This window comes from Scatophagus argus, chromosome 18 (assembly GCF_020382885.2).
Source record: "Scatophagus argus isolate fScaArg1 chromosome 18, fScaArg1.pri, whole genome shotgun sequence".
Lineage (NCBI taxonomy): Eukaryota > Metazoa > Chordata > Actinopteri > Scatophagidae > Scatophagus > Scatophagus argus.
In genome coordinates this window covers 12131449-12159341 of record NC_058510.1, presented here as the reverse complement: position 1 = coordinate 12159341, position 27893 = coordinate 12131449, and the positions used below count along the sequence as shown (strand labels likewise).

The 27893-nt window shown below is 39.5% G+C and overlaps 1 protein-coding gene and 1 long non-coding RNA gene across 2 annotated transcripts in view; one reads left to right on the top strand and one right to left on the bottom strand.

The window, feature by feature from the left end:
- Positions 1-27687, top strand: part of LOC124049839 (cadherin-12-like) — a 39524-nt gene extending 11837 nt beyond the window's left edge. Inside the window, exons 5-10 of the mRNA XM_046371914.1 lie at positions 9150-9403; positions 14079-14215; positions 17677-17798; positions 21689-21806; positions 23455-23706; positions 26458-27687. Coding sequence (XP_046227870.1) covers positions 9150-9403; positions 14079-14215; positions 17677-17798; positions 21689-21806; positions 23455-23706; positions 26458-26969 — 1395 coding nt within the window. The 3' untranslated portion in view covers positions 26970-27687. The remainder of the gene's footprint in view (positions 1-9149; positions 9404-14078; positions 14216-17676; positions 17799-21688; positions 21807-23454; positions 23707-26457) is intronic.
- Positions 78-25614, bottom strand: LOC124049840. Its single transcript, XR_006841482.1, has 3 exons — positions 24844-25614; positions 15106-15198; positions 78-1299 (listed from the first exon to the last, which is right to left on the bottom strand). It is a non-coding gene; the product is annotated as an uncharacterized LOC124049840 (long non-coding RNA).
- Positions 27688-27893: the final 206 nt, after the last annotated feature.

Here is a 27893-nt window from a genome sequence, read left to right as displayed (position 1 = left end):
TCCTGCCTTATGCATATTCACCTCAACTAAATACTTTTAAAGCAGGTGTAGTACATCTGTTTTTGTCTTTTGTTTTATGTTCGTGAAGCAGGATATATTTCATCCGATTGCAAAAGTAATAGGAAAAAAATGTGCAGCCAATTCTATCTGTTTTTGTGCCTTTCAGGGTATTTCTGATGTAAGTGTCTAAAATGTTCTTTGGGGGAATGCAAATCTGCATTTGTTTCTCTGATGTATCAGACTGAGTTAACTGGTACATTTTTAGTACATGCCCCAGCACACAGGCATACAAAGGTGTGTGATCCTTTGATCCCCAAAAATATGCAGCTCAGTGAGTAATTGATTCCCTGCTCGGTGTAGAGCTCCCTCTGTATTTTCTGTGCATGTGTATGAACATATGTGGAATTTTGTGTGTAAATCATGTATGTGTGAACTGAATGTGTGAATTGTGCTCACCGTCATCTCTATAGATCATTGTATAGTGACCTTCTCATTGACAGTAATGGAATAACAGAATGAGACAGGAGGCAATTATGATGTAAATGAAGACAGTTATTTGTTTACATCATGTATACCCTCGATGGATGGTAAGCATGCATCATTCCCCCTATTGTTTTGCTTGCAGCATTTGATATGCTGCCACAGAACAATGAGGCGGTGTGATGTATTCCCTACAGTGGCAGGCTACTGCACAAAGGCATTGTTGGTGGGGGACATTCTGATCGCCTTTAACTGACCAAAACCCCCCATAGTGTAATTTACTAAACAACATGTGCCTCTACCCGTGTGGGATTGTGATATTAGCAGGACACGGACAGAGTGAGAAAGAGAGCAGAGAAAGAATGAGTCGTCCTTGGAAAGGTGTGGGGAGTAGGTAGCTGGAGATGTCGCCTTTATGAGTTGTTCACTGTGTTCCAAGAATGCTGACCCACCCACAGACTTGTCTTATTTCAGATTGGTAGAAGATCCCCAGAGACAGGTGTGCAAATGTGTGCAGACAATCCCTCTCTCTACCTCTTTTCTCTCTCTCTCTCTCTGCCTCTTTCTTTCTCGTTTTCTTTTGACTCCCCTCCCTCGCACCAGCGTTGAAAAAAACACAGCAGGATGGAGACGAAAGCCACATTGTACACAGAGCAGAGTTTGGCAGACCCCAAATTAGAGACTCAGGAAGGTTGGTTATGATAAGAGGATCAGGCTGAGTAATGGGTTCAAAGGATGATCATCTGTTTCCCAGTCTGCCGATACAGGAGGAGAGGAAAAAAGAAGCACAGAGGCATGGAGGGGGTTGGCACATCCCATCTGCAAAACATAGGATTATGGGAGACAATGGATCAATCCACCAATGAATTCTCAGGGAATCATGCAGACAAATGTTTGCAGTTAAATGCGTGCTCACGGACCAACATACCATACGTGTAAAAGCAGATGGAGGGACACTGCCACATATACACACTGCTATACATGCAGTATATGGAGAGCAGTAGCACTCCCGCACATCAGAAGCCTCAGCTTGATAACCTTGGGTTGTGTTGGTAAAATCACTTTTAGTAAGCTTAAATGTTGTTTGTCCATTTGCATGTTTATTTACGTCCTCCCGGGAGGAAAAATAAAAAGAAGGCAGTTAGGCGTAATTGAAATTTGTTGTTGTAAGCCTAGAGGAATGACACTGTGTAATGACAGCATGTGTGGCATATTATTTACTGGTTCATGTTCAGGCAGGCAATCTATTTTGATACGGGACTATCTCCTCACTGTACAAACAGAATGCCCCCAGTGGCCATTGTGCATTGAATAAAGAGCATTCAATGCAGACCTCTGGCTCTACCTCAAAATCCATTGCCCCACAGTGTCAGAGTGGTTCAGAAAACATTGTTGAGAAGTGCAGGTGACTTGTGCAGTAAAAATGCCTGCATGTACACCTCAAGTGCTCTCTCTCATTTAGAGATTAAACCAGCAGAGTGGGTGGTACAGTCTTTGCAGTTTCATTCACATTTTAGTTATTTTTGTCCTTTTAATTTTTAGTCTAGTTTGAAACTGTTCATACAGATATTGGATACTGATGTCTAGAATAAACAAACTGGAGTGCAGTCGTTTTTTCCCCAAGGCTCTGCAGTTAACATACTGTTGACCATCTGAAAAAAACAAAAGCATCTTCATCATTGGCAGCTCCATGCAATTTCTTTTCAGATGATTCAGATAGATTGATCAGGCTGTTCTGTAAATGTATTTATTGTCCCAGTTTATAAACAAATAAACTCACAGGCCATATATGTCAGTGCAACAACATGAAATGCAAGTCTATAAAGCCAACATGCTTTCTGGAATCTGAATAAAGATTACATTACAAATGTCTGTTATGGAATAGCAAATGAGTGAACAAGGGAGCGATTTCTAACAAAGTCAGAAGCTACTACTACTTTTAAACATTTCAGAACCATGGACAGAGACAGAAAGAGACTAAGTTGAAAGGTTCAGAATAACAAGGGGACATGTCATTGAAAATTTAATAAAAACTATATGTTTGGTCACTGACTCAAGATTCCAGACCAGCTTGATGTTTTGATGTATTATGCAAATATGCAATTGATGTACCCCTGAAAAATGTTTTAATCAGGTAACACTCTAAAAAAAGTGGCCAATGACTCACCTAGCTTGCATAAGGTGACATTTTTTTCCCCACATCCAAACAACGGCACATTCAGTGATTAATGTTATAGTGTTGCGTGACATTTAGGAAAAGAGCTTGTCACCAACAGAGTGCAAAAATATGATAAGCATGTGCATACAAACCAGCTAATTGCCTGGATTGCATCCTCTCGAATGTGGCCCTGTTTAGACTTTCTTTAAGTCAGAACCATCAGCAGTATTGAGGCAAGAAGTCCTTTTCATCCTTTCTGACATCAATTAAGGACTTAATTTCACTAAAGCCAGACAGTGACCGCAGTCTAATTTCTCTATCAGAAATGTCATTACCAGGCTTTTTGAACAGTAAATCATTTCAGAGAATGGAAGCCGTTACCAGCTTTTAGTCTTGATGAAATACTACCAAGTAGTAATAATAATAAAAAAAGAAGTAATAGTCAAATGACGAAAGTAATGAACAAACTGCTGACTTGACTTACAGCCAGACGACATTGAGGCATGTTGGTTGAATACTAAACAACAAAATGGATTGTTGCCTAATATAGTTTACAGCAGTTTAAAATAACAAAATGTTCTTACCTTGTAACAGTGTCTGACGCATAATCTCTCTATTGCTATGGGGTAATTGCAGTGCATTATAGCTTAAAACTGATAGCATTAGTATCTAAGAGCTCATCCAGTGGCAACTGAGCCACGCTCACAGACAGGAGCTGAAACTAATCTATTGATTATAGTGCTGAATGTTACAGTGGGAGGCAAAATGAGTTATTTTAGGCCCTGGTGTGAAAGGAAGGAGGCAAGAAGGAGGAGAGAAGGAAACAATACCTCAGAACAACAGGAGATCCAGGTGTCCAACGCAGATGAATAACACCTCACCAAGCAACCAAGCAGGGAGCAATGTGTGTGCACATGTCTCCGTGCATGTCTGGTTATGCATGTGCTGTCTGTGAGTCAATGAGTATAAATAGGGAAAAAGAGGAGAGTAAGGGTGACAAAGAGGAGAGGTGATGCTTGGAGTCGATGAAGTGCCTTTCTCTCTGGTGGACTAGAGAGGTGTGGGTGTAATAGATTAAACTAGTGTCTCGAGGCTCATCCCATGGCTAACCCTGTCCTATTAAGAGTGGCAGTGCGAGTCTTTCACAGTCACTCCACTCTACTGCAGTGTGGACAGGGCTGCTGGCAAGGCTCTCAGATGGCACTCCACTGTTGTGAGCACTCGGGGGGTGGGGGGAGTGCAGATGCTTCGAGGCAGCCAAGGACACAAACTGATGTGACCGATGGCAGCACAATAAAGTGAGCATCTCCGGCACAGTGTTAGGACCCCACAGTATTCAGAGGGACATCAAATGGCTCTCTGGGGCATGAAACCTTTTCTCTACTGATGATAAGCTCATTGTGCCCTGTGGTCACTTGAGTGCTTATGGTCGCTAGAGGTCTTTAGCATTCTTCTGCATGGCAGAGTCTTGCTAGCCTGTCAGTCAATAGCTGCCATGACCTTATATAGAAGTCACTCATTCACAACAGAGATATCAAGCCAGACTCAAACCACTGATGAATAATTGTTTATCTCAGAATCTCAGTCAAATTTTCTCCCTGAAGCATCTTTGCATCCCAGAAATAATGTGGTTAACATATTAGACATTGCTAGGGCTATTAGAGCTTACTGCAAACCCAACTGGCAAATCTTTAGCTTTCAGCTGATGGACGCTGTCAAATGGGATCAGGAGGTTATGGCCTCGCTAGAATTAAGCATCCAGACATGGCCTAATGTTGTTTGGAGAAATATGTTGGCTCACACAGCTGTAATTAGAAATGTGTGATATTCTAGGCATGTTTGGCTCAGCTTTGATTTACTCTCAGAGGATAAATAATGTAAGGAGGGTTTTAATGATTCATAAATTGTATTGTAAATATATAATACTGTGGTTAAATGGATTTAAGACTGCTCTGCATATCACAGATTAAACAACATTTTCAGTATTTTTCACCCTATTTAATCTTCACCCTCTTTGGGTAATACCTGCGTTCAGCACAAACAAATGGTTTTAGCCTGCTAATGACTTACAGGGCTGTGATAATGATTCTTCAAGGGGAAAAGCTCGGTTTACCCATGGATGTTGGCAGAAGACTGTCCTCCATATTATTGAGTGAGCATAGCTGAGGTATGAGAAGAGTATTGAACTCCGCTATTGTGACACTGAACTGAACGCCAAACGGAGAACCTATTCAAAATGCATATCATCCTGTTTCCCCCGTCCTCAAAATAACCAGCAAGCTGAAAAAACAGCTGCAACTAACACTTTACACTGCATGGGGAGCAAGCTGTTGGGGGTTGGACCAGAAACAGCGAAATATCAAGTGAGAAACAGATTTCAGTTTGTGGATTTGCTCTTGTTTTGTCTCAGTATAAACTGTAAACGAGCACATCCATTGTTCAGTATTCACATGTGTAAATCTGACGATGTAAGGACTTTTTAATGTGTGCGAAGTATAACATCGCACCTATCAGACTGTGATGCCTTGATTAGTCCCCTGTTCTGAATTAACAAATTCCCTTGGAACATAGCATGTTCAATTGGCAAGAAAAAAAGTTCCTTCATTCAGTACCACTGCCGGTGCAATGAAGGTGCACATTTACATATCAAAGGGCGCAGCACCATGTCTAGAATTTCAAGTGTGTTCTGTTGTGATGTTGAAGAGCAGCAGCACTGACATGAGAGGAACTTCGTCTGTCCTCCTTACAAATTCCTCCGTTGATACGCTTCCTTATTGTGTCCGCAGTAACCCATAAAAGGTGCATAACAACTGACGCTATAATGAGACACTTCAAACAAGTAATTGAACATGCATAGGTGTATGCATCTTGTTTAAGGATAATATATGTGTGTGGATTTGGGTAATAGTTACTCATACAGCATTGGTTCTGTGCGTATAAGTAGGTCATCTTCGAGGAAGGGGGAAAAACGCAAAAATGATACATGCAGCCAGAGAATGAATGGCCGTCTATTTCTTCCTGGTAAATTTCCCCTATGGCCTCCAGATCTGATTTGATTTTCCCCAAGTCAAGCGTTGACACATTAGCACGTCTTCTCATTAACTCTGAGTTTCTCATTACCCCCTCCTGGCCCCATTTTATTTCTATTTAACAACAGATATCCCAGACATACTTAGAACATCGTGTGTCTCAGACACATTAAAAAGGCAGTGAAGCTCTCAACATTAACTTTTTTTCAGCCAAACCAGAATATGTAAATGAATCTGTGGGATTTGCTTGACACTTAATCATATGGCTGTCCATGCATTGTTCCGTGAGTGTCAGAAAGGCTTCTCCCTCCTCCTTCTGCAAAGGAAATGAACTGCGTTTATTCCTCTGATGTCTTCTTTTTTTGTCTTGACTGCTAATTAGCAGGTACCTTTATCAGCAAAACCTTTCATTCATGATGAAATAGTATGGTGTTGTACTATAATGGATTAACACATCAAATGAAATCAGTAAATATTTGTATTGGGTTGAATATTGCAATGAAGTATTGTAGAAAACGAGAAAAGAAAAAGAAAATATAAATCAACTGACATGGATGACCTTCAGTGCAGAGACATTTCAGATCATGTTTGATCATGGTTATTCAGGGGCTCTTAACCTTTTAACAAATAGAAAAAATTATTTGTTTGAGTTGGTTGATATTATTAGCTCATAAGTTAACTAATAAAAGCATCTGGTCAACATTACTCTCACAAATGAAACTATTGTCAGAGTAATTGATGCAGATTGGTGACAGTATCTCATTAAAGTTTTTAAGGGCTTAACATTAAGATCTATGCCTGCTAGCACTTCTTCTTCTACTATCTCTGTAAGTTAGTAACCATCACATGAAGTTTTTCTTAATGATCGGATTGAACTAGTGGCTGGTAAAGTTATGGGGAAAAGCAAATTGTATTACCATGATGCTGGTTTAGCATAATGGATATTATCCTGTCACAGATAACAGCAGGAGAAAAACCCAAGAGTTGGTGAGTGGAGGCTAGCAATGGCTATGTCAATTATTTGGTTAATCATCTATGACAGAAAGTGCTAGTCAATATTAATCCAGTGCTAACTTTGTAAAAAAAAAAAAAATAATAAAAAAAAATAGTATTTTAGCAAAGTTATGTTAAAACAAACGTCTGAGACTGAGGTGGCGTTTGTGATCACTTCTTCTTGGACCAGAACAAGAGTGAAAACAAGCTTTTTGAGATGCTAAAATCTCAAAATATCTCATCAAACCAGTTACCTTTAACTTCACCCAGTCCACCTGCATCTAAATGATAGTTCTCATGCTTAGCTGTATTAAATTTAGACATTATTTACACGTCTAATTTCTCAAATTGAACTCTAAGGATGCCAGCTGTGCTTGCAGATTTGTGTCAGAAATGCCAAGGGTTGCATGTGAATTGAGCATTTCCCCCATCACACTCCACAAGTCCCTGTCCTCTGCTAGCTGAGGATTACATGAAAATCAGACAGTTATAAAGGGTGAGAGTTTGGACCTCTATCCTAATTGTGACGATGCAGCATGTTGAGATGGAAAGCAGTGCTTCTCCTCACTCCCAGTGAGACTCTGGCTAATGAGGCCTGGTGTACACCTCCTGCTGTCCACCTCCCCAGCATCGCCTTCCCTCCTCCTCTTCCACCTGTTCAGGCATTTCAGCTGAGCTTTGCATGGCTGTCTACATGTGTTGGTACTGGTGCAATATGACACTATGCAATATAATACAATGCAAAAAGGTCTCTTATTAGGTATTACTTTATTTGTATAGTATTTAGTTTGTGTTTTCATGCTGCTTTTGAATCAGATAAACTCCAAATAATGAGAAAGTTTTGATTACATCATTGCTACATTTCAGTGCTTAAAACACACTTTTTTGAGGAGGGCAATACATTGAGTTCCTTTTGATGCTGATTTCCAGCAATTTGGAGAAACCAGTAGGAAGCTCTTTAAACTGAAACAATGACTGCTGTAAATTTTAGGCCACTTTGGAGGTATAACTAAGCAAGAAATCTTTCGGTATGATTGTAGGGATCAGCATTTGACACCTACAGCAGGGAGCTTGGTCTTCTGTCACTGTTGCTACTTCTTGAAAGAGATTGAAAGGGACAGAGTGTATTTCCTATTGAAGGATCTTATAGCTCTTCCTAGCCAGTTGCATCTGGCGCACTGTAATCAAACCAATCATGGTGGTTGATGGTCAATGATTGCTTTCAGATTGGCTTGCCTTCACATAGCCCCCCCCCTTTTTTTTTTCTTTTTACGGACACCTGCTGTAGCAGCAAGACTGTGAAACCACGGAGATGAAGGAAAGACACAGGGCTTGAGAAGCATCTGCTATCACCGCAAAATCATGATTGCACAGCTTCTGGTCATTTCTAGTGGTTGCACTCTAATTAGTCCCCTAATTCATGTGCATTTAATTTGGACAGTTGACTGGTCATATTTATCCTGCATCTACATCCTCCAGTGCTCCTCCCCTCTCCCATTCACTGTTTCTTTACAAAAGCACACTTTGCTGTACTATTACCAGCTGTTTTCACTTGGTGTCTTTTGAAACAACAAGCCAGAGAAGCCCAAGTCCTGGGGCAGGAAGATAGTATTGGTGCCATAGTGGTGACATGTTAGTCAATTTGAAATACACAGAAAGGAATGCCTCTCATGTGACTTGAGGCCAGTAGAGCGTAAACAACTGCAAGCTCGCCAAGTATGGTTGGTTACACATGAGGGAGCAGGAGACAGGCAGAAGTACGAACATGGGTGTCACTGCTGTCGGATGTTTACACCTCAGCAGCAGACGTACTAAGGATGCAGATTCCCTGCGCCCCCGCTTTTGACTAATTGAGTCTGGGCTGATATGTCAGGGGCTTCAGGATGTATGACATGAACACCTAAGCTGTTGTTTGAAGGGGCATAGTTCCGCTGAACCCAGTAACGGTAGCTTAACCTATTCCTACTGAGGGGACAAGACATTAACCTGGTCAGGACCTACTGTACGTCTCTGGTGAAATACTGTAGGTTCTCTACTATTTACTGCCATTAGAGCTGTCATTTAACAGAAACCTGTTCAATCTTCACCGATTTGGGGATGTTTTCTTCTTTAGTTCTGCTTTTTAGTTAGGTGAGAACAATACTATTTGAGTTTATTTTGAGAGACAACATAAACATTCAAATCATCAAAATACTGAAATTTGTCAGATGTGAACAGGTTGGTGTTGAAATTAGATATAGCAGTTACTCATCTTTGAAAATGTTAGACTAACAAAAATTAACTGAGGGCAAACATATTGTCAGCACTCATGCTCTTGTTCAGTTACTGCAAATCTTCAAGTGCTCTCAGCTTATACAAATGAACACTGCAGAGAAAATAATTTCAAGCAGAAGTGCAGACATGTTATCAGTCATGTTAAAGTTATGCTGTAAAAACAAAGTGTGGTTCTAACAGTAACTTTCACTGTACTCTTTTCTGATTTATTGTAGCCGTTGGACTTTGAAACCAAGAAGGCATACACCTTTAAGGTAGATGCCTCCAACGCTCATATGGACCCAAGATTTCAAAGCTTTGGGGCCTTCAAAGACACAGCAACAGTAAAGATTAACGTTTTGGATGTGGACGAGCCCCCAGTGTTCAATAAGCCCTCCTATGTGATGGATGTGTATGAGGATACACCTGCGGGCACCATCATCGGCGCGGTTACGGCACAGGATTTAGATGCCAGCAGCAGTCCAGTCAGGTAAAGTTAAACTCTTCTGTCTAAAATAAGATACACTTTACAGAAGTTTCATATGATTGCATTGTACTGATAGAAAATGCATTTATCAGAATGATTAACAGTGGCTGCAAATTTCACCAGAAAATACCAGTACCGTATAAATATTCTATAGGACTTTGTTCCACTTTGGCTAAAATGCCACATTTGCAAATGTTTGGCGGATGTCTTTTTAGGTTACTCCTACCATGTTTAGATTATCATCACTGGTGAGCTTCTTTTTTGTATTATTTTAATATGTCTTTCTGTTCACATTCCCAATTTTAATTGAATTTAAAGGCACTTAAGGGGCATCAGGATACTTTTGTGGTTTTTATACATTTAAGATATGGACTGAATATGATCTACAATTCTGTTCTGATGTATTCTGAAGGAGAGGCGCATCACAATCTGACCTACTTTTTGAAAAACTATGCAGATTGCATTTTGATTGAAGACTTTGCAGCTTAAATACCGTAGATCAGTGGTTCTGGGGAACCCCAGGGGTCCTTGAGTGGGTTACAGGAAGTCCTCAGCAGAAAGGTTGATCACTAATTTTCACAATTAACAAAATGTGACTGTTTTGGTCACGTTTTTCATACGCTTATTCAAATTAAATATCTAAAAGTAAAATTCTTATCAGATGGTTCAAATCCCAGTCTGGGCCCTTCTGTGCAGAGTTTGCATGTTCTCCCTGTGTCTGCATGGGTGTTCTCCAGGTACATTGGCTTCCTCCCACAATCCCACAAACATGCACATTAGGCTACTCTACTCTGCCTTTGTGTGACCAGTGACCAGTCAAACCAGCCAAATTCTCAGCCCAGACTGGAATTCAAACCTGGAACCCTCTTGCTGTGAGGGTTTTGTATTATTCAGAATTCTACAAAGACTACTTTGAGTGAATTAAGTTGCCCTCAATTGGGATGCACATCTTCATTTTAAGAAGCTTTATCATTGAACCAAATACCCCTCGTAACTCCTGTGAGGATAAAATAGATAAAGGTAGAAGTACTGTGATACTGAAGCCAGTCGTTGATGGTTTTAGAAGTCTAATCCACTTATCAATGTCTCCAGTCTCCATTCATCAATGTCACCATGGCTTTAATCTTGAAAGAACTGTCACTTTTACTCATCAGTTTTGGGACTAATCAATCTGTGTAGAACATTTGACATTGTCATGTAAAATCCTGCATCATCTCTTGGCGATGCAGGGCATGTTGGCGACATGACAGGGACAATATTATAACTTTATAAAAGGCCCCATATTGTTATTTGTTATATATTTGTCAGCTATTTTCCGACTTTAGTCTGATAAATTATATATATTAAGATTATTTATGTTAAATTTATTTGACCACTGATTTATTTGACCACTGATTGCGGCTTTTTACATACAGCTTACAGTATGTTCAACTTAATGCACACTGCTATTTAATGAATAAAAGTAATATTTTGCCCTCATAATTATGGTTAGGGGGTATATTAAGTTCACAAAATTTTTAGAACTCAGAATTTTCAAAAGTCAGGACACTGCAAAATGTAAACAAACACAGAATGTATTGATTAATATTGAATATAGAACAATAAAATTAGTACAAGCAAGAAATTCAGTGTTCAAACTTTATTGGTAAATATATACTCATACTGATTTAAAAAAAAGATGAAAATAGGCATTTTGTTCTTATTCACGTTCTACATAGCTTCCTACCTTTTTTTGGAATTCGGATTGCAGTTTCAGAAAGAATTATTCTGTCACCTTTTGACCAGTCATACAAGTTTTAGTGTGACGCCTTTTTTTTTTTTTTTGGACCATTTTAAAGACACATGCAGATTATCTTCTTCCCCTGACATCCAGTAAGGCTTAAAAACAGAAGAAACAGGAATGTTGTTTTAAATAATATCATTAGTGTTTTAGAGCAGCCAACTGTTTCCATGCAGTTGGAGGCAGGTCTTTGAAGCTGCTAGATAGTTAGATATTTTTGATATTTGTTGGATATAATTAAATAAACAGAAATGCTATGTATTGTAGACTTGTCTTTATTTTTGTGTAGATGGGAACTTACATAACAATGTGCACATTGGCTGTTGATGTCTGGCAGGCTGATATGACATAACTGAGAGGATAATGTTTTCTGTGTTCTTGAGTTCTGTACCAGCTGTCCTCATGTTTTTATTTTTTTATCCACATTCTGAATTAACTGTGATGCATTAATTAGTTAATGTTAAGAGTAGTGTTACACTGTCAAACAGTTTTAGACTAGAAGAGCTTCTGTCAAAGAAAGTTTGCACATCAGAACATTGTAAATACAATCTCAATTGAACATGACAGCTGATACAAATGTTAGCAATGCAGCAATGCAGTGCAATGATTCCTTATGTTTTCATTTTATTTTGTTTTTTTTTCCATAGAACTCAAAAATCATCCTCAAACTCATGAAACGATGTTCATAAAAAGTTAAGAGTTAAGAGATAACAATAGATCATCACTGAAAAAGACAAAAGAAGTGCATTCTTAAAAATGTATGAGAACCATTCTGTTAAAATCTATTGCTGTGGGTCCTTTTGCTCAGGCATGTTGTTATGTTGTAATGGTTCTTCGAAGATGTAGTGTTCGAGTGCAACACAAATGGCAATAATACCTGTTGCATGGGCAGAAGCTATTTTATGATGAATATTTTATTCAAGTAAACAACAACAAAAAAAATTTACAGGGGTATTTTTTTTTTTTTTTTAGACAATAAAGCTTATGCCCCCTATTCTGTGGATCTCCACTTTGTCTCCAGGACTTTAAATATTCATCAGCACCACAGCTGACATTGTTCATTTGTCTTCAGAAAGCAGAGAGCTTGCATTCTTCACTTCAGAACAATAGACCCAATGACCCATCATGCATAGGGAATTATGCTTTTAGACTTTATACTCAACTGATTCTGCTATTTAGCAGTATAGTGTCGAGTTATCTGTAGCTGGGGAAACAAAAGGGCATCATGAATAAGGCATTGCTAGTTCATTCTAAAGACCTTCTTAAAATCCGTGACTGTTCAAGACTGAACCTCTGGCCTCTGTCTAAAATTCCATAAATCACATGACAGTGAGAAGTCACATTGGTCATGAACTTGAAAGCATTTACTGTATAAAAATGTGAAAAATAAACATAAATGTGCCTTTATTTTTTCTTAAATTGCCTTGTGCTTTGTGTTAATATGTGATGTGTTGTGTTAAATGTTCTCTGCACTGAGTTAACTTTACTGCAGCTTAAAGAAGGAGATAGCACTGTAATTAATTTTCATATCTACTGTTATCAGCACTCGGTTGAACTTAAGTAGACTCTTTAGATCTATGATTTCTTTCTCAGAGCTGTTGATGAGCTCTGTTGTCCTTAATGATAACTCAGAGATTGAAACAATTACAAGTAACTTTTGATGTTTTTTGTCTTATATGGAAAAAAGCAGTTTCTGAAACATTTTTTTTGCCATTTATTTTGACAGATTGCAAGTGCACTGGTCTGGGCATGTTGTTTTGGGCAAGGGAATTTCAGAACATTCATATTATGTGACTTAGTTTGTAAAATACTGGTTATAAGGCTGTATGCTTTAGCAACAGCTTGACTCAAATAATGTCCCTCCATAAAAAACATTTTTCCCTGAGGGAAAATTGCAAACCATTGATCTTTTGAACTCTTCATGGGAGTTCAGCTGTAATATTATCAAAGAGACTCACACTAAACTATTTTGACATGACCGTGTTCACTTCAAGGCTGTGTGTAAGACAGAATTAAAGAGAGGACATGGACAAATCAAAATTGAAACAAAATTTGATGAAACCAAGAAGTGGTTTTGTCATCATTCTCATTACAGTGAAAGACTGCAGGGTTTGAATGTATACTGGGCCTCTTTGTCTTAATGAGTGAATCAAGTCGAGTTTATGGCTCTACAAAGTAACAAAACAAGCATGATAAATATTAGTGAGTAACACCCTATTAAGATCAGTGTCTGAATGGTGGTCTGGAAAGGCTGTCTAGATTCAAGCCCATGAGAAATTAAGCATCTGCCTTGTGGAAGTGCCTGTGAGCAAGGCACTGAGCCCCCATCCTCTGACTGTCTTGTGAAGGGGAATAAAAGACAGCAACATATTTTCTCCTGTGGGAACTCCACTGACGATCACAAAATTATTAATGAAAAATAGCCTTTAAGATCAAATAGCATGGCATGATGAATGGCGCTGTCAGTGGCGTGCGGTTTGGTTTCAGATCTCTTTTGTATTGCATAGTTTGCATTCACAGCAACTGGACAACACCAGAGATGTGTCTCTCAGAGAGGACACTGTATCCTCTGTTCTCAGACACAAAACCAACAATTTTTATGCTTTTGTTGCTCATTGGCCGTCAGAGATTGACACAATTGCCTAAAATTCATCTATGCTCAGAAGAAAACCATTTTCTCAGCACGGTCAAAGTACATGTGCCCCATTACTAGATTGGAATGTATATGCGATCCTCAGCACATTTTCTGGAAATGACCATTCAGAATGAGTAATGAAGGCTATGACAAAATGATATTACACCTAACTCATATACATGAGCCCAGAGGGAAAATGACCGTGGTTTAACTCTCCGGTTTATGTTGGAAATGGGTGTCATTAAACAAACATTTTCTTTCAGGTATTCCATTGACTGGAAGAGTGACTTGGACAGCTACTTTGACATTGATCCGGTGGAGGGAACGATTTCCACGAACGAACTCCTTGACAGAGAGAGCATCGCCCAGCACAATATCTCCATCGTGGCGACCAAACTTAGTGAGTATGACAACAAGATCGATTGTGATTCATGCAGGTGGCGTTGTCCTTCCCCAGCCATAATCTGTGTGAAGGATTTAACACGCTTTTACTCAAGTCAATACTCAATCCCATTTTGCTGGAAAGGTTTATAGTTGACTATAAACCATGATGGCTCTCCCGGAAGAATGTATCTTTAGGACCTGTCTCCTCTAGAATACTTGCTTCAACTCTGTTTTCATTATTAACTGTCTTTTTTTAACACATTTGATGACATTGGCATTGGGAGGGAGCTTCACTTGCCAGAGTCTACTTTTACTTACACAGCAGTAAAGTGTGAAGCTTCTGGAGTTTTATAGCAATCAGATGCAGTCGCATCACAGCATGTTGTGAGTCGAGCTTGAGTGAAGGACTGCAGAGCTGTTGCTTTAAGACATGTCATCAAGCTAATTATGTTTTTATGAAGGAAGTGGAGCAAATTTCCGGATAAATAAGCAAATCCATCGTCATCAAGTCATCAAATCTGCTAAGAACCGTCAAAGTCATTATCCCAGAGGCAGGCTGGTGCTCAATCAAAATTACCCACGCTGTATATTCATTAGGACAGACTGTGAAATATGGGCTGTTAAAACTTGAGTCATTGTTGCCTTGGAAACTGATATTACTCACTTCCCCACAAGGTCATGGCAGTGACATGCTAATTCTGTTTTCAGTATGTACGTGTGTGTCTCTTTGTGTGGCTTTTGTGCCTCAGTGTCAAGGGACTGGAGGATGAGCTAGACTAAAAGGATACAAGGTGGTGGGAGGAGGGAGGAAGTGGAAGATGGGAGTTTCACAAGAGTGTTACACGTTCAGTCTACGGACGCAGGAATCGAGCAATATTTCCGCACATCTTGCCCTCACACACTTACCTTTCACTCCTTTCACATCAGCCTCTGATCCGGCCCTCTGCCCGCTCTGGTTCCTCTCTCGGAGAACTGATTTTCCGCAGGACACCATTTTCACTATGAGGGAAAATGACAATAACAACAATAATAAATTATCTAGAGCCAATGAAAAAAGTATTAATCATAATAATAATGTCTGCACTGGCAGAAGAGGGATAGAGATGAACTCAGCACCCTAAAGTTTGTATCCCAACTTGTGAGTTCAAATGTGTTTTTGACCTTGACTGAGATTTGGCAGAACTTTGTGTTCTGGGTATTGGATAGCTGTTATAGCTCCTCTGCGGTGCATTCTATTATCATCTCTGGATGTTGTCTGTCTGTTATTTTAGGTTTTTAACCATGAAGAACAGCAATAAATACTGAAGCAAGTTATCTTCAGTGCCCATATAAATAACGCAGTGCATTAGAAGAGGTCATGCATAGAAGAGAATGTCCTGGCTTTCACACAGTCAGGAGCAGCCTTCGCCAGCAATGCACAGCAGCTTTTCACAAAAAACAGAAAATTATTTCAGATCTTCGTATTTGACCTGTTTCTGCTTCTACTGTGTGTCCTTGCTGCTTATGCTGTCTAACACTTGTACACTAACACCTTTTATTCCCCCTTACAATGGCTGAGGAAAAAGTGCAGTTGGATGTGAGTTGTTGGATGACATTTTCCTTGAATAATGGTAACTTCCCTCCACAATGATTAGCACAACACCCAAGTTGGAGACTTTTCATTTCATAAAGCCTCGAGATTTGTCCGGTCATTGCTAGACACCGCAGTCATGCAGCAAAATGAGTGCAGTGTCTGCTGCTCTCCTGAGACACAGTACATAGCAGAAGGCGTGCTAGATTAACCATTTGCGTTTTGGCATTTAAACCCAGTGGCAATTTTTAGGAGTCTAAGACGGGGGAAGATCTATTAAATGCAATAATAACCTTGGCAGGAGGAAATGAGGAAGCACACTTTCTATTTACAGCAATTGAGCGTAGTTCCACACCAGCATGGAGTTTTGTGCTGCTAGTTTGCCTACTTATTCTGTTGAACTTGCACTTTGACAGACTGCCAGCCACAAGAATGTTTTGTAGCACTTTTTATAGATTTGTGGTTGATTGCTTGCGGAGATGGACTTTTTCTTAATTTTTTTTTTATTAAAATGAGCTTAATTAAAAAAAGTAATATCCAGTAGAAAGGCACTATAAAGCAGAGGCCACTTCATCGCTGATCGACCAAGCGTTCTATAGGAATATAGGATTCTGTTTTAATAAAATAAAGAGAGCATTTGTTACTGGGCTGAAATGCTGACACGAGTCAGATTTCAATATAACCACTATACCATTGCTCCATCTAGTGGGCCATAAGATATATCACTGATGACATGCCGACTCTTTTAAACAGTTATGGAGATGAGTTTTTGAGATGAGATGAGGAGGAAATGATCAACATGATGATAAATAGGACAAATTTTCATTTATCTACAAGATTTGAAAAGAATGGACAACCTCACCGACAGAAAAGATCAGTACTTTTGCAGGATGAGCATCAGTGTTAGTAGTTCAGTCAGTCAGGGCAAAGCAGCAAATCCCATGCCTGGTGTCATTTTTACCTTGGTGGGAAGATTGCTTTTTCTATCAAGGTCAGAGACAGGTTACTAACTGAGCTGTGGCTGTGTCTGTAATCCCCATGAGACAACTCTACAGATCCCCCACCCCCACCCATTCCTCTAAACAACCCACCTACACACAAACCTACCCACCTACATGCCCCTGCATTGGCGCTCACACAAACAAACGCACACTAAGCCCCCCACTGCAGAGTAAAGCCTATTCCCACATCAAATCCATAAAGTTTACCTTACCTGGGCTTTCACATAGAGAGAACATTTCCCTGTTGTGCTCCTGCAGTGAGGAAATGTTGTAACAAACAATCCTGGATTCAAGTTGGTCAGTGTCAAGGGGGCTTTCACACTTTAATTAATATGGGCTGCACATCTTATGGATAAAATCCACAATAGAACCAGAGGGGGGAAAAGCTTACAAAGAAAATATTCTTTCTATAGAGCCACATTTCCCAGTGTGAGTCATTCTTCATTTGTAAGCAGTACATGGGATGCTTTTTGATGCTCTGTGTTTTTATTTAATTCTCCTTTTCATCAATCAAAAGTGTCAGAAAACAGCAGTATCTGGGTACAATATATGCATCAACATATTCCAGACACCTGAATGATTTTCTAGCACAGACATTTAGCCGGAGTGACCTACAATGGGCAAACAGCTAGGCAGTTTCGCATCTGCTCATGGACACTCTGAATGGACACTCAGGCATGACAACCTGTTTAATCACTTGGCCATCCTACAGCAACAGTGATAAACATTTATGCTTCAGCTCATCATGGTAGTACTTTAGATATCCGCATGATGCTAGTGCTGTGAAAAACAAACAAACAAAAACAACTCCTCCCATATATATTTTTTTTGTTCATGTAATACTACGCAGCCCTGAGTCTATCTGTGCTTTATTTAAACACTTCTATGTTGTGTTTTCTTCTTCAGATAGTCCAGTCCTGACCAGCCGGGTGGCCGTCACTGTCCATGTGTTGGACATCAACGAGTTCCCCCCTGAACTCGCCAGTCCTTATGAGACCTTTGTGTGTGAAAATGGCAAAGTGGGACAGGTACGTTCACATTAGCTGCCTTCCCCACATCTTTCTGTCATGCACTCATAGCAATGAACATAAAAACATTTTCTAGTGTTAATACATCGTGAGTTAATCCTTCAGTGAGTTAATAACTCTTGATTGGAGTGTTGCTTGTTCTCTCATGGGGCTTACATAACTTCGGGGTGGCTGCTGAAAACTATTTAAAGGTGTTAAATTGAATCTGAAAGGTGTGGGTCCACATAAACACTGGCAAAAAGTATTTTTTTTTTTACTTAGGCAGAAATAAACACTGCTTTTGAGACATCTGGGAACACAATTTAGTGGTATTTTTCTTCTTTTTGGAACAACATGTTACTGCAAATGTACACATTCCGCTCTCACATCGATAGCTAATAGGTGGTTGATTTGCAGTGTTTTACTCAAGGTCACTTGAATAAAACCTTTCATTTCAAGGGAGTTTGCAGAGAACCCTTCAGCACAGTGAATGAATCGTGATCTTGAACTTACTGTGTCATAGATTCAGCAGAAGAAGCAATCATAAAGCACAACAGTGCTTCGCTTATCAGTAACCCAGAATACATTTCAGATGATATTTTTGAGACGCAGTGGAGAATTTGCCTGTGCACGTTGTAAACCACCTGTGCCTGCAAATTAGCCCATTAACTAGCATCTATATGCAGTTAGCGTTCTGAGGGAACAGATTCTTTGGCAGTCTATCAAATTGCTGTAGACTCCTCATCACATTGAGGATGTTTTGCCGGTCCTCAGGCCTGTTGCAATCAAAACAACGGCTGTGCCCTGCATTTGAAGGCACCACTGTCTTCCTAACATGAAGTTAGCTGTGATTTTTGCCATGTTTTCAGCCTTCAAGATTGAGTCAAAACACTTAGAGCATAAGGGCCTTGACAACCTTTTCTCTCAATCAGCTACAACATGAATGCTCAATTTTCTTCCTAAGTTTAGATAATTTCACTTGTCTGTGCACTTTTTACTGGTTGGATGGCTGAAGGGCTCAGTTTGAAAACCGTGGGGTTGTGTAGATAAATCCAATACTTACATATAATTTCTATGACAATTTTTTATGTTTTTTTTGCTTATGTTAGGCCATTGTCATACAAATCTGCTCAATGTCTTTTCAAACTTTTTCAAATGAAGAAAATCAAGGATTGAGGTCCATAAGTTGTTATTATAAGTTATAGTATAATAAGTTAAGTTATAAGTTGTTAAGTTGTTACATTCGGAAAGCATTAAACAGACAAAAAAGACAAGTCAAAAAAGGTATAAAACAAGTGCAAAGCTAGATAACTTTAGGCTTATATTCAGATCGACTGTAATCATCACGCAATACGTGGCCTGAATTTCGAAGACATCACCTTTTCTCCTTTCCTCTTAGGTTGTCCCTTTCCTTGCATTCTTACTTTAATCACCTTCTTTTAATCTCTTCTTTCTCCTCCCTCCTCCTCTCCTCTCCTCACTTGCCCTACAGTACAGAATATACAGTGTTTTCACAGCATGATTCCACCAGGTGTTGCACACAGCTGGTGGAAGAACTGCAGATCCTCTCTTGTAAAATCCATCACATGTCTCTCTTGATGATTATCTGGACTCACACTGCTAAAAAAACATACAAAACCGCTCATGCTGGAGTGTCTCACACTGTGGCACAACCTCCCATGGAAAATAATCTGTAACCAAGGCATATCCAAGCAAGAGAGGCAAACAGCTTTTTCATGTAAATGTATGGCCTGAGACCTTAAAATGGGATTTGCAAATAAAACTGGTCAGAAATGTTGGTAATACATTAGCAGTTTCCTTATTTTAATATTAACTGTACTCAAGAACCTGACTGGTCGACTGGTGAAGTGTGAAATGAGAAATAGGCTCTACAAAGGAATCATAAAACATGCACATTTACTGCTGTGGAGATATACATAAGACAGTCAGTGCTATAATGCGCTTCTTGCTCTCAAATATGTTTTCTTTGCTTTTCATAATGCTACATTATGCTATGTTTGTTACGATGAAATAATTACATTTACAGCATTTAGCTGACACTCTTATTAAGCTTAATGTACAATGCAGATGAGTGCAAAAGCAACATACACTTTAAGCCATTTAACATATACAATAGCACCCAGCAATAAGCAGCTTCAGCAGCCTTCAAACCACTTATGGTTGAGAAAAGGTGGGAAACACCCTTAAGCCCAGGAAAACCAACATTTTTTTTTTGTAAAATGACATATACATGATTAATAGTGTAATTAGAAAATAAATCAAACCTTACAGCTTTTAAAAAGCCAATGCCAAATGCTAATGCTTTAGTCCTTGAGCTGAATATAGCCAGTGTCATATACAATATTCATATTATATATACAGTACATATTTTTACTGATTCAGTGTTGCTGAATATTCAGTTGCTTCTGAAAGAAAGGGATAGTGTTGACATGACATAGAAACCTCAGTTTAATACAAATTTTCTGTAGCTGCAGGAAGGAAATGGCAGTGGTGGATTGCTCAGTATTTAATGATAATTTTACTGCTGAAATGTATTTATGTAGCTTTTTTTAGAGCCGAAGCGATTTCCTGATTAATTAGTAGGTCTATCAACAGATTATTAATTATTGACAATTTTTATTAAACATTTCCTAATAAAATGTAAAGATTGGCTGCTTTACTTTCTATTTTTTTTATTGTTAATTTCAGCTTTCGATTTGCTTCTCACTAAGCTAATTTGGTTGCTGGAAATCAATAATGTGGAGTGTACAGCTGCTGTGAGGAACACAACAGGGCTCTCGTCACACCTGGTGTCAGATTCAGGCTATTTCCCTGCAGGGGATTTTATTAAGATATTGAGAGGAGAAAGAGAGTGAGATCAACATAGTCAGGGTGATGTAACAGGGCACCGGGGCTTATTCGTGGCTTCTCCTTGTGTGGGATCCAGGACTGAGTTATCAGGTCTGCAGCAGGTCAAGCCCAGTGGGCAAGGAAAGAGCAGACTGGAAGCTCAGCTGGTCTAGCAGGACAGCTGCTTTCAGACAAAACTCTGAGGCGTAAGGGCAAAAGAAGAATGTATAAAGCTGTCAGCAGTCTGGTACACAGGCAGCTGAATCAGCAGTCTGTGTCTAGCAAGGTGTAAATACAGAGAAGTTAGTGGTTGGTTGGCTAGGTATTGTTCAGCAAACACGTGGCCACGTATAATCATTCATGCGTTGCAGTGCTACAGTTGGTGTTCTCCTGTTCATATGGTGTCTTTTTCTTGTTTTACTGTGCGTTGTTTTGAGAAAGCAACTGGAGCTGGCCTTGTGCTCCCAAAAGATGCAATGTAATGAAAGTCCAATATCCTGTAAAACAACAGTTTTCTCTTCGTGGCTCTTGAGCAAGCTTCAGCAGTTTTTGAATGAATTTAATCCATCACACAGTGTGTTGAGGTGATCTAGAAATTTCAACAAGTTATCAATCAAGCGTTCAGCGACTGTATCCAAAACTACTGAGAGCAATTCACCGCCTTGTTTCAGCCCTGACAGGTCTGACATGCAGTCAGTTCAGGACTAGTTGACACTTCAGTTCAGTGTTGAATAACTTCATATTTTCTGCAAGAACAGCTTGACTCCGAGGAGTTTTATTTTCCATTAAAGAGAAACATTTGACAAGGAAACAACTACTCAAAACAAAACCACCAAACATCAGACAGTTTTCTGTCAAAATGTAGGCTAGATGAAAGGGTTGCAAGTTTGTAACCAATACACAGTATTTACCCCACACAGGACCACAGGGCTACAAGCAAAGTTAAAGTTTAGCTAAAACCTTAGCACTAAAATGAAACAAGTAAATGCCAGTTGAATCAAAAGTACGACGCCTTCCTTTTTATCATTCAAGAACGTGATTTTGGTGTTCATTTTCCACAGGTGATTCAAATATTCAGTGCAAAAGACCAGGATCTACCAACTGCTGGACAACTGTTCTCCTTCAAGTCATCAAAGGAAGATATAAAAAACAAGAATTTCACCATCCGGGACTTTGGAAGTGAGTGTTCTTTCAGTCTGGCAAAGTGCGATACAGCTAAATGAGTTTTGACTATATAACCTGAAGACATGCCACCTCGTCACACTTTCTTCCACAGTCTATGCAGCTCCAACTACTAAATAGCATCACTCTTCAGATGTGAAAGGTGACGGATGATTATGAATGATAAAGAAACGGTGCGTGCAGAAAGAAAGCAGATGGTGAATTGCTAACTTTTTATGAAAGAAAATGAATTTATGTGATTACACTACTTTAGAATATTTGTAAATGATACTTAATTGGCCTTGATAAAAATAAGAATATCAACTTCTTGTATATTAATTAACACTTGAATCTTTAGGGACAAATAATCCAACAAATAGAAACATTAGTTGTATCTTGACAGCTACCCTCCAGTCTCGATACAGCTAGTTTGGTATTAGAACAGCCACCTCTCAAGATCAATTAGTTGGTTAAAAAGTTTGTTGCCCCAAGCTTATAAGAGTGGGATGTCTCAATGCTAAAAATAACTTCAGCACATGCAGTCAGACGTTGTCTTATGATAAGGGCATATACTGTACGACACTCCGCATTGGCCAACCCCTTTGAAGTCTAACCAGAAAGATGGGTAATGAAAAGTAGGACACGGCAGGATGAGGCCAGGAAAAACGAATGCATTCACCATCCTTGACAAGCCCAGGACTGAACCTCTGATCCAGTTCCTCCTTTTGGACACACTGTCTTGCAGTTTCCTGGCTGCCATAGGCCCCACAAGTACTCTCTCCAGACACAGAGTGAGATCTGATAAGCAGGGACAGAAAATACAAACACCACGGGCACCTCAGACAGGTCCACCAAGAGAGGGAGCGGGAACACAAACAAAATCACGGTTGTGCACAACATGCAAGGTGTGCTAGAATGCCTGACCTCCTGTCAAGAAAAAGTGCCATGCTTCGTGAACGGAACAAACCTGGCTTGACAGGGGTCAGACAGTCTAGCTGCAGCAGACAGAACCAGGCAGGCCCAACCTGACATGTTGCCTCTCCCTTGTATACATTGTCGACCTCTATTCCACTCGCCATCCTCACACCTCCGGCTGTCTTCCCAAGTTGTTCCCTTCTTGTATTTATTTATTTTTTTATCCATTATCTCTCATTGCTAATCTGCTGTTTCTCTGGAGTGATGCTGTCTGCACAAGGAGATAACAAAATAACAACAGATCCCAATAGTTCTCACAGCGCAAGGAGACAGAAAACGCTTTGCAGTGTTTCAGGGAATGATGTAGTCTGGCTCTATCAACTTCTAAAGTAAGTGGTGTAAAATGGTGAGAACTTTGATAAGACAAACTCTTTGATACATTATCGTTTCTCATCATATTCAGGGAGGATTTGATATGAAACATAGTTATCTTACATAGTAAATTTTATCTATCTTCTCATACTTGGACCTCCAGACTTTAATGTAGCTCAGAGGATTGTGATTGATGTGAGGTTATACTTAGTAGAATATATATTTTTTTTAGCGTTGGCAAAAGAAATTTGGCAAAATGTGTACAGATCAAGGAGTGAGTGTTTGCTGCACTACTACAGGCCATTCCTTGCATTCTAAGACATATACTTTTGGTTTTTATTGACTGATTTCAAAATTTCTCCATTTTCTCTTGTTCAAGACAACACAGCTGGAATTGTGACAAAGCGGAGTGGCTTCAGACGGCGTTTGCAGGAGATTTACTTCCTTCCAGTGGTGATTGAAGATAATGGCTACCCACCTAAGAGCAGCACAGGCACTCTGACCATCCGTGTATGTGGCTGCGAATCAGATGGTTCCCTGCTAACCTGCAGTGCAGAGGCCATCTTTCTCCCTGTGGGTCTCAGCACAGGAGCTCTGATCGCCATCCTTCTATGTATTATCATCCTGTTAGGTGAGACCTCTTGTCTTCAGGCTTGTAAACGATCTTCATTTTAGCGCAACATCGTTGATGATCGTAAAGGTGTTTTATGTAGTGCTACAGCCCTGATCTTATAAACATCAGCACAAGGTAAGCACTTTGGTAGCTCCTACTAGGGTATAAAATATAATTATTATCATTACCTCAGTTAGCTGTGTACTTTTCTGATCCAAATACATTTTCCATATTCTCATATGTCTGGCGATTTAATGTCTGCAAGTCATTTTGCTTTTCTTTCAAGTTCAGGAGAAAATTTGCCATCTTCAATAGGCTTTCTAAAATATCATGCTATTGTCAATCCCTTAATCTGAACCATTTTTCAAACCAGCTTCTGTGATATGACGGGGCAGGTATTGCTAGTTTTACTTTTAGTCTTTTAGTCTTTCCAGATTATTGCAAAGCACTAAATGTACCACCCAAAATACAAACGTGCATCTAACAACAGCCATGTCTATTTTAATTTTTGCAATTTTTGACAGGACCTGGTTCCAAATGTGCTGAGTATAGTCTGGTGTCTCTCTAAGAGCATCTAATTATTGAACCCATATGCATCCAATGTGATGTTCAGGATTGGGTTGGGGGGGTGCGCTTAGCTCTATAAACTAAATCCAATCTTGCTGCCCTGTGGCTGCTTCCCAGGCTACAGCTTTTACATTTCACACAAGGTCATGGTTGTAAAACTCCTCCCTAATTCTCTGCTATTAATATCCAAACTCATCTATTCAGTGGGAAGGAAGTAAATGTAGGTTTATAGCATCATTTTCTAAATTATGAATATGGGGTGGTTGGCTGTTAAAGAAGTTCCTGTCTGACAGTGGAAGTGCAGGATAGCCATGACCTTTGAAGTGATCTCTATTTACATTTCTCTATCACTTTGAATATATGGGCCTGCAAGTAATCCACTGTTAAAATCATGCTGTGTCTCATCATAAATCCTTTTTCATTACCCTCATGAATGTATTCATATGAAATATTAGCTTGAATTTCGATGTTTCATATGCAAGGGAACATATCAGAACACAGTTGATAGTATAGTGGTGTGCTGTAGAGCTGTGTCAGTGTGTTCACTTCATCAGAGAAGAATGCCTTCAAAGCTACAAGTCGACTCACCCCCAAGGCTGAGGCTGATGCCAAACTGTCATGCTGTCCCTGAGAAGCAAAGTGGCAGAGAGAATCACAACTCACACTGTGAGCATTTCCATAGAGCCACTTAATTCCTGTGCAGGGTTTGTCTGGATGACCCAGTTGTCCTGTGTGGAGAAATGATGAGGTAAATTAAACAGACCAGCACTGAGACTTTCATCTGCATTGCTGTCTCTTTCAAACTGATGTGGATTGGCTGCACCCAGCGACAAGCTGTGTTCAATCAGTGTTCTATAATAACAGACTGTTGTAAAAGAACATGTAGGCACCACTGGGGGGAGCTGGCACACTACACACAGACAGATAAAATTGCTTGGCAGTGAAGGGAGGAAGAAAGGAAGTGAGATATAATAAGGATGAAAGGAAGAGACCTACTTATTGCCTTTTTCAGTCTGAATGTATTCATTGGACCCTTTCACGTAAATGATTCAAGTTTTAGCCAGTTTTCCATTGCTCTTCATCCCATATGCCACTGTGTACCCAGAGGAGAAAAAAAATATTTTACTTCATTTTTCAGTCAGGAGACAGAGAGAGAGGTACAGACAGAGACATATTGTACTGACAGGAAAAGGGAGAGAAGAAAATTCATTGTAACATGTGTTAAAAATCACACTGCATTACAGTGTCTGAAAGGTGCAGAGCCTCAAGCAACTTCTGAAGGATTGCGTGATAGAGCAGTAAATCGCTGAATTAAGTATATTCTCAGTGGTACAATTTCTTAGTGTGTAAAGTGTAATGCTTTCAGCATACATTATTTGCTTTGGACAACAAAAGGTTATCATAGTACAACTAGACTTTTCTGGTAAAGACTTGGCCATATTTGGTGGAAAACTATTTTAAACCATTTTGGCCTAGGTCAAATTCACATTGATTCATTTATTATTATTTTTTCATCATGTTACAACAGGGTTGTATAAGTATGGAATGAAATTTCTATTGCCTATATACTACTCACAAAAAAAGAAATTATATAGGTGGATAAATTAATGATAAGTCATAAAAATGATATAATAATTCACAATCTGAGGAAAGAAGCTGCACTGTAGTCTGGTGGAACAGCAATGTATTTTTCTGTATCTTATCCAGACAGCAGCAGAGTGAACAGGCTGTAGTTAGAGTGGGTATTGTCTTTCAGTATCCTTTAAGCTCTGGACAGGCACCTCACCTCACATCACCTCACCTCACCTCACCGACATCACTGATGCTGTGTAGATAGTTACCAGTGATGTTCTGGGTGGTTTTAATCACCATCTGCAGAGCCATCCTCTCCTGGGCCAAGCCAGTTTCTGATGTTACTAGTCAGGATGCTTTCTAATGTTAAAAAAACAAAACAAGAAAAAAAAAAAAATTTTGTCAGTCATTTCTGAGTTTTCTTTATCTGGGCGGAAATTTATGATGTGAAAATGTAGATATTACCACAGTTTCAGTGGGATTTTATTTACTTTATCTCAATGAGAAGCAGGTTCAGATTCAGTTAGGTTTAAACCTAGGTTTTTAACCCAAATATTTTTTTACAAGTTTACCAAAACTGCTATTACTACCACTAGTGTATTGAAATGTATTCTATTTTTGTTCTCTCAGTGATTGTGGTCCTATATGTGGGCTTAAGACGGCAGAAGAAAAAGGAAACACTAATGTCATCCAAAGAGGACATCCGGGACAACGTGATCCACTATGATGATGAAGGAGGTGGGGAGGAGGACACTCATGCATTTGACATGGGAACACTTCGTAATCCCAAGGTTGTCAAGGAGAACCTTTACCGCAGGGATGTCAAACCTGAGGTAAAGAGAGGTCCCAGGCCTCCTGTCTCACAGGACAGTGCCGACATCCGAGATTTTATCAACCAGCGTCTCAAAGAGCATGACATGGACAACTCAGCCCCACCCTACGACTCTCTGGCCACGTATGCTTATGAGGGCAACGGCTCTGTGGCAGAGTCGCTCAGCTCCATTGACTCCCTCGCCATAGACCTTGAGGATGACTATGATTATCTCAACGAGTGGGGACCCCGCTTTAAGACACTGGCAGGGATATTCGGGGAGCAGTCAGAAACCCAGTCGGACTCAACCACCACAGAGAACACACATTGATGTTATTCACAGACTCCAAAACAAAAATATGTAACAATGTTCTTTTGGTTGATGACACACAATGTTTTACCATTGATTTCTTTCCATGTTATCTGTTTTCATCTTTTTCCAGCTCACTATTTCCTATTTTTTGTGTTTCATTTTGCCATGCTCGATCCCAAAATTGTAAAAGGCAAAGGAATATATGGTGACACCATTAGATGAGCAGCCATTCAATTATCTTTCACTTGAATGTTGTTTCTTGTCTTATATTTTGTTTCCTCTTGGGGAACACGCATACACATGGAAATGTTCTCATTTCCTAGAACATCCTTAAAAGTGCCTCAATATAATTGTTCTTTGCTATGTCATGCCACATATCCAGCGTTGTTCCTTAGAACCCCATACATCAAGCTAATTCAGTCAGCCTACTGTGCTCTGACTGGCTGAGACATCTACCCAGACCAATGTCAACTCTGTGAGGACAATGAAGCGGCCCAAGTTTGGCCAAAGATCTTTTGAATGTTATTTATTGTTCAATTTATTTATTGGCTGATTGAGTTTGATTAGATTTTTGTGTATTTATCTATTTATCTCTCAGTCATCAATCTGTGTTTTTTTTTATTTTTGGAGACACTCGAGATTTTGTAATCAGTCAAGGCCCACATGAAAATGTATGTTTCTGTTGGGTGGGTCCTGTGAATAGACTTGTACTAGAGTTGTAAAAAATACATTAGGGCTAAATACTGCAGTTCAGTCATGTAATAAACAGTTTTCTTAAATAAACCACACTTGGACAGCATACCTTTTGAAATGTATTTATTTGACTTACATTACTGCAGTGTTTGTGTCTCATCTAGTATATTTAAAGCTCATTCACCAATGGATTAAAGAAAATACTGTATTGCGCAAGGTGGTGTGTCCTCTTGAAGCTGTAAACACAAC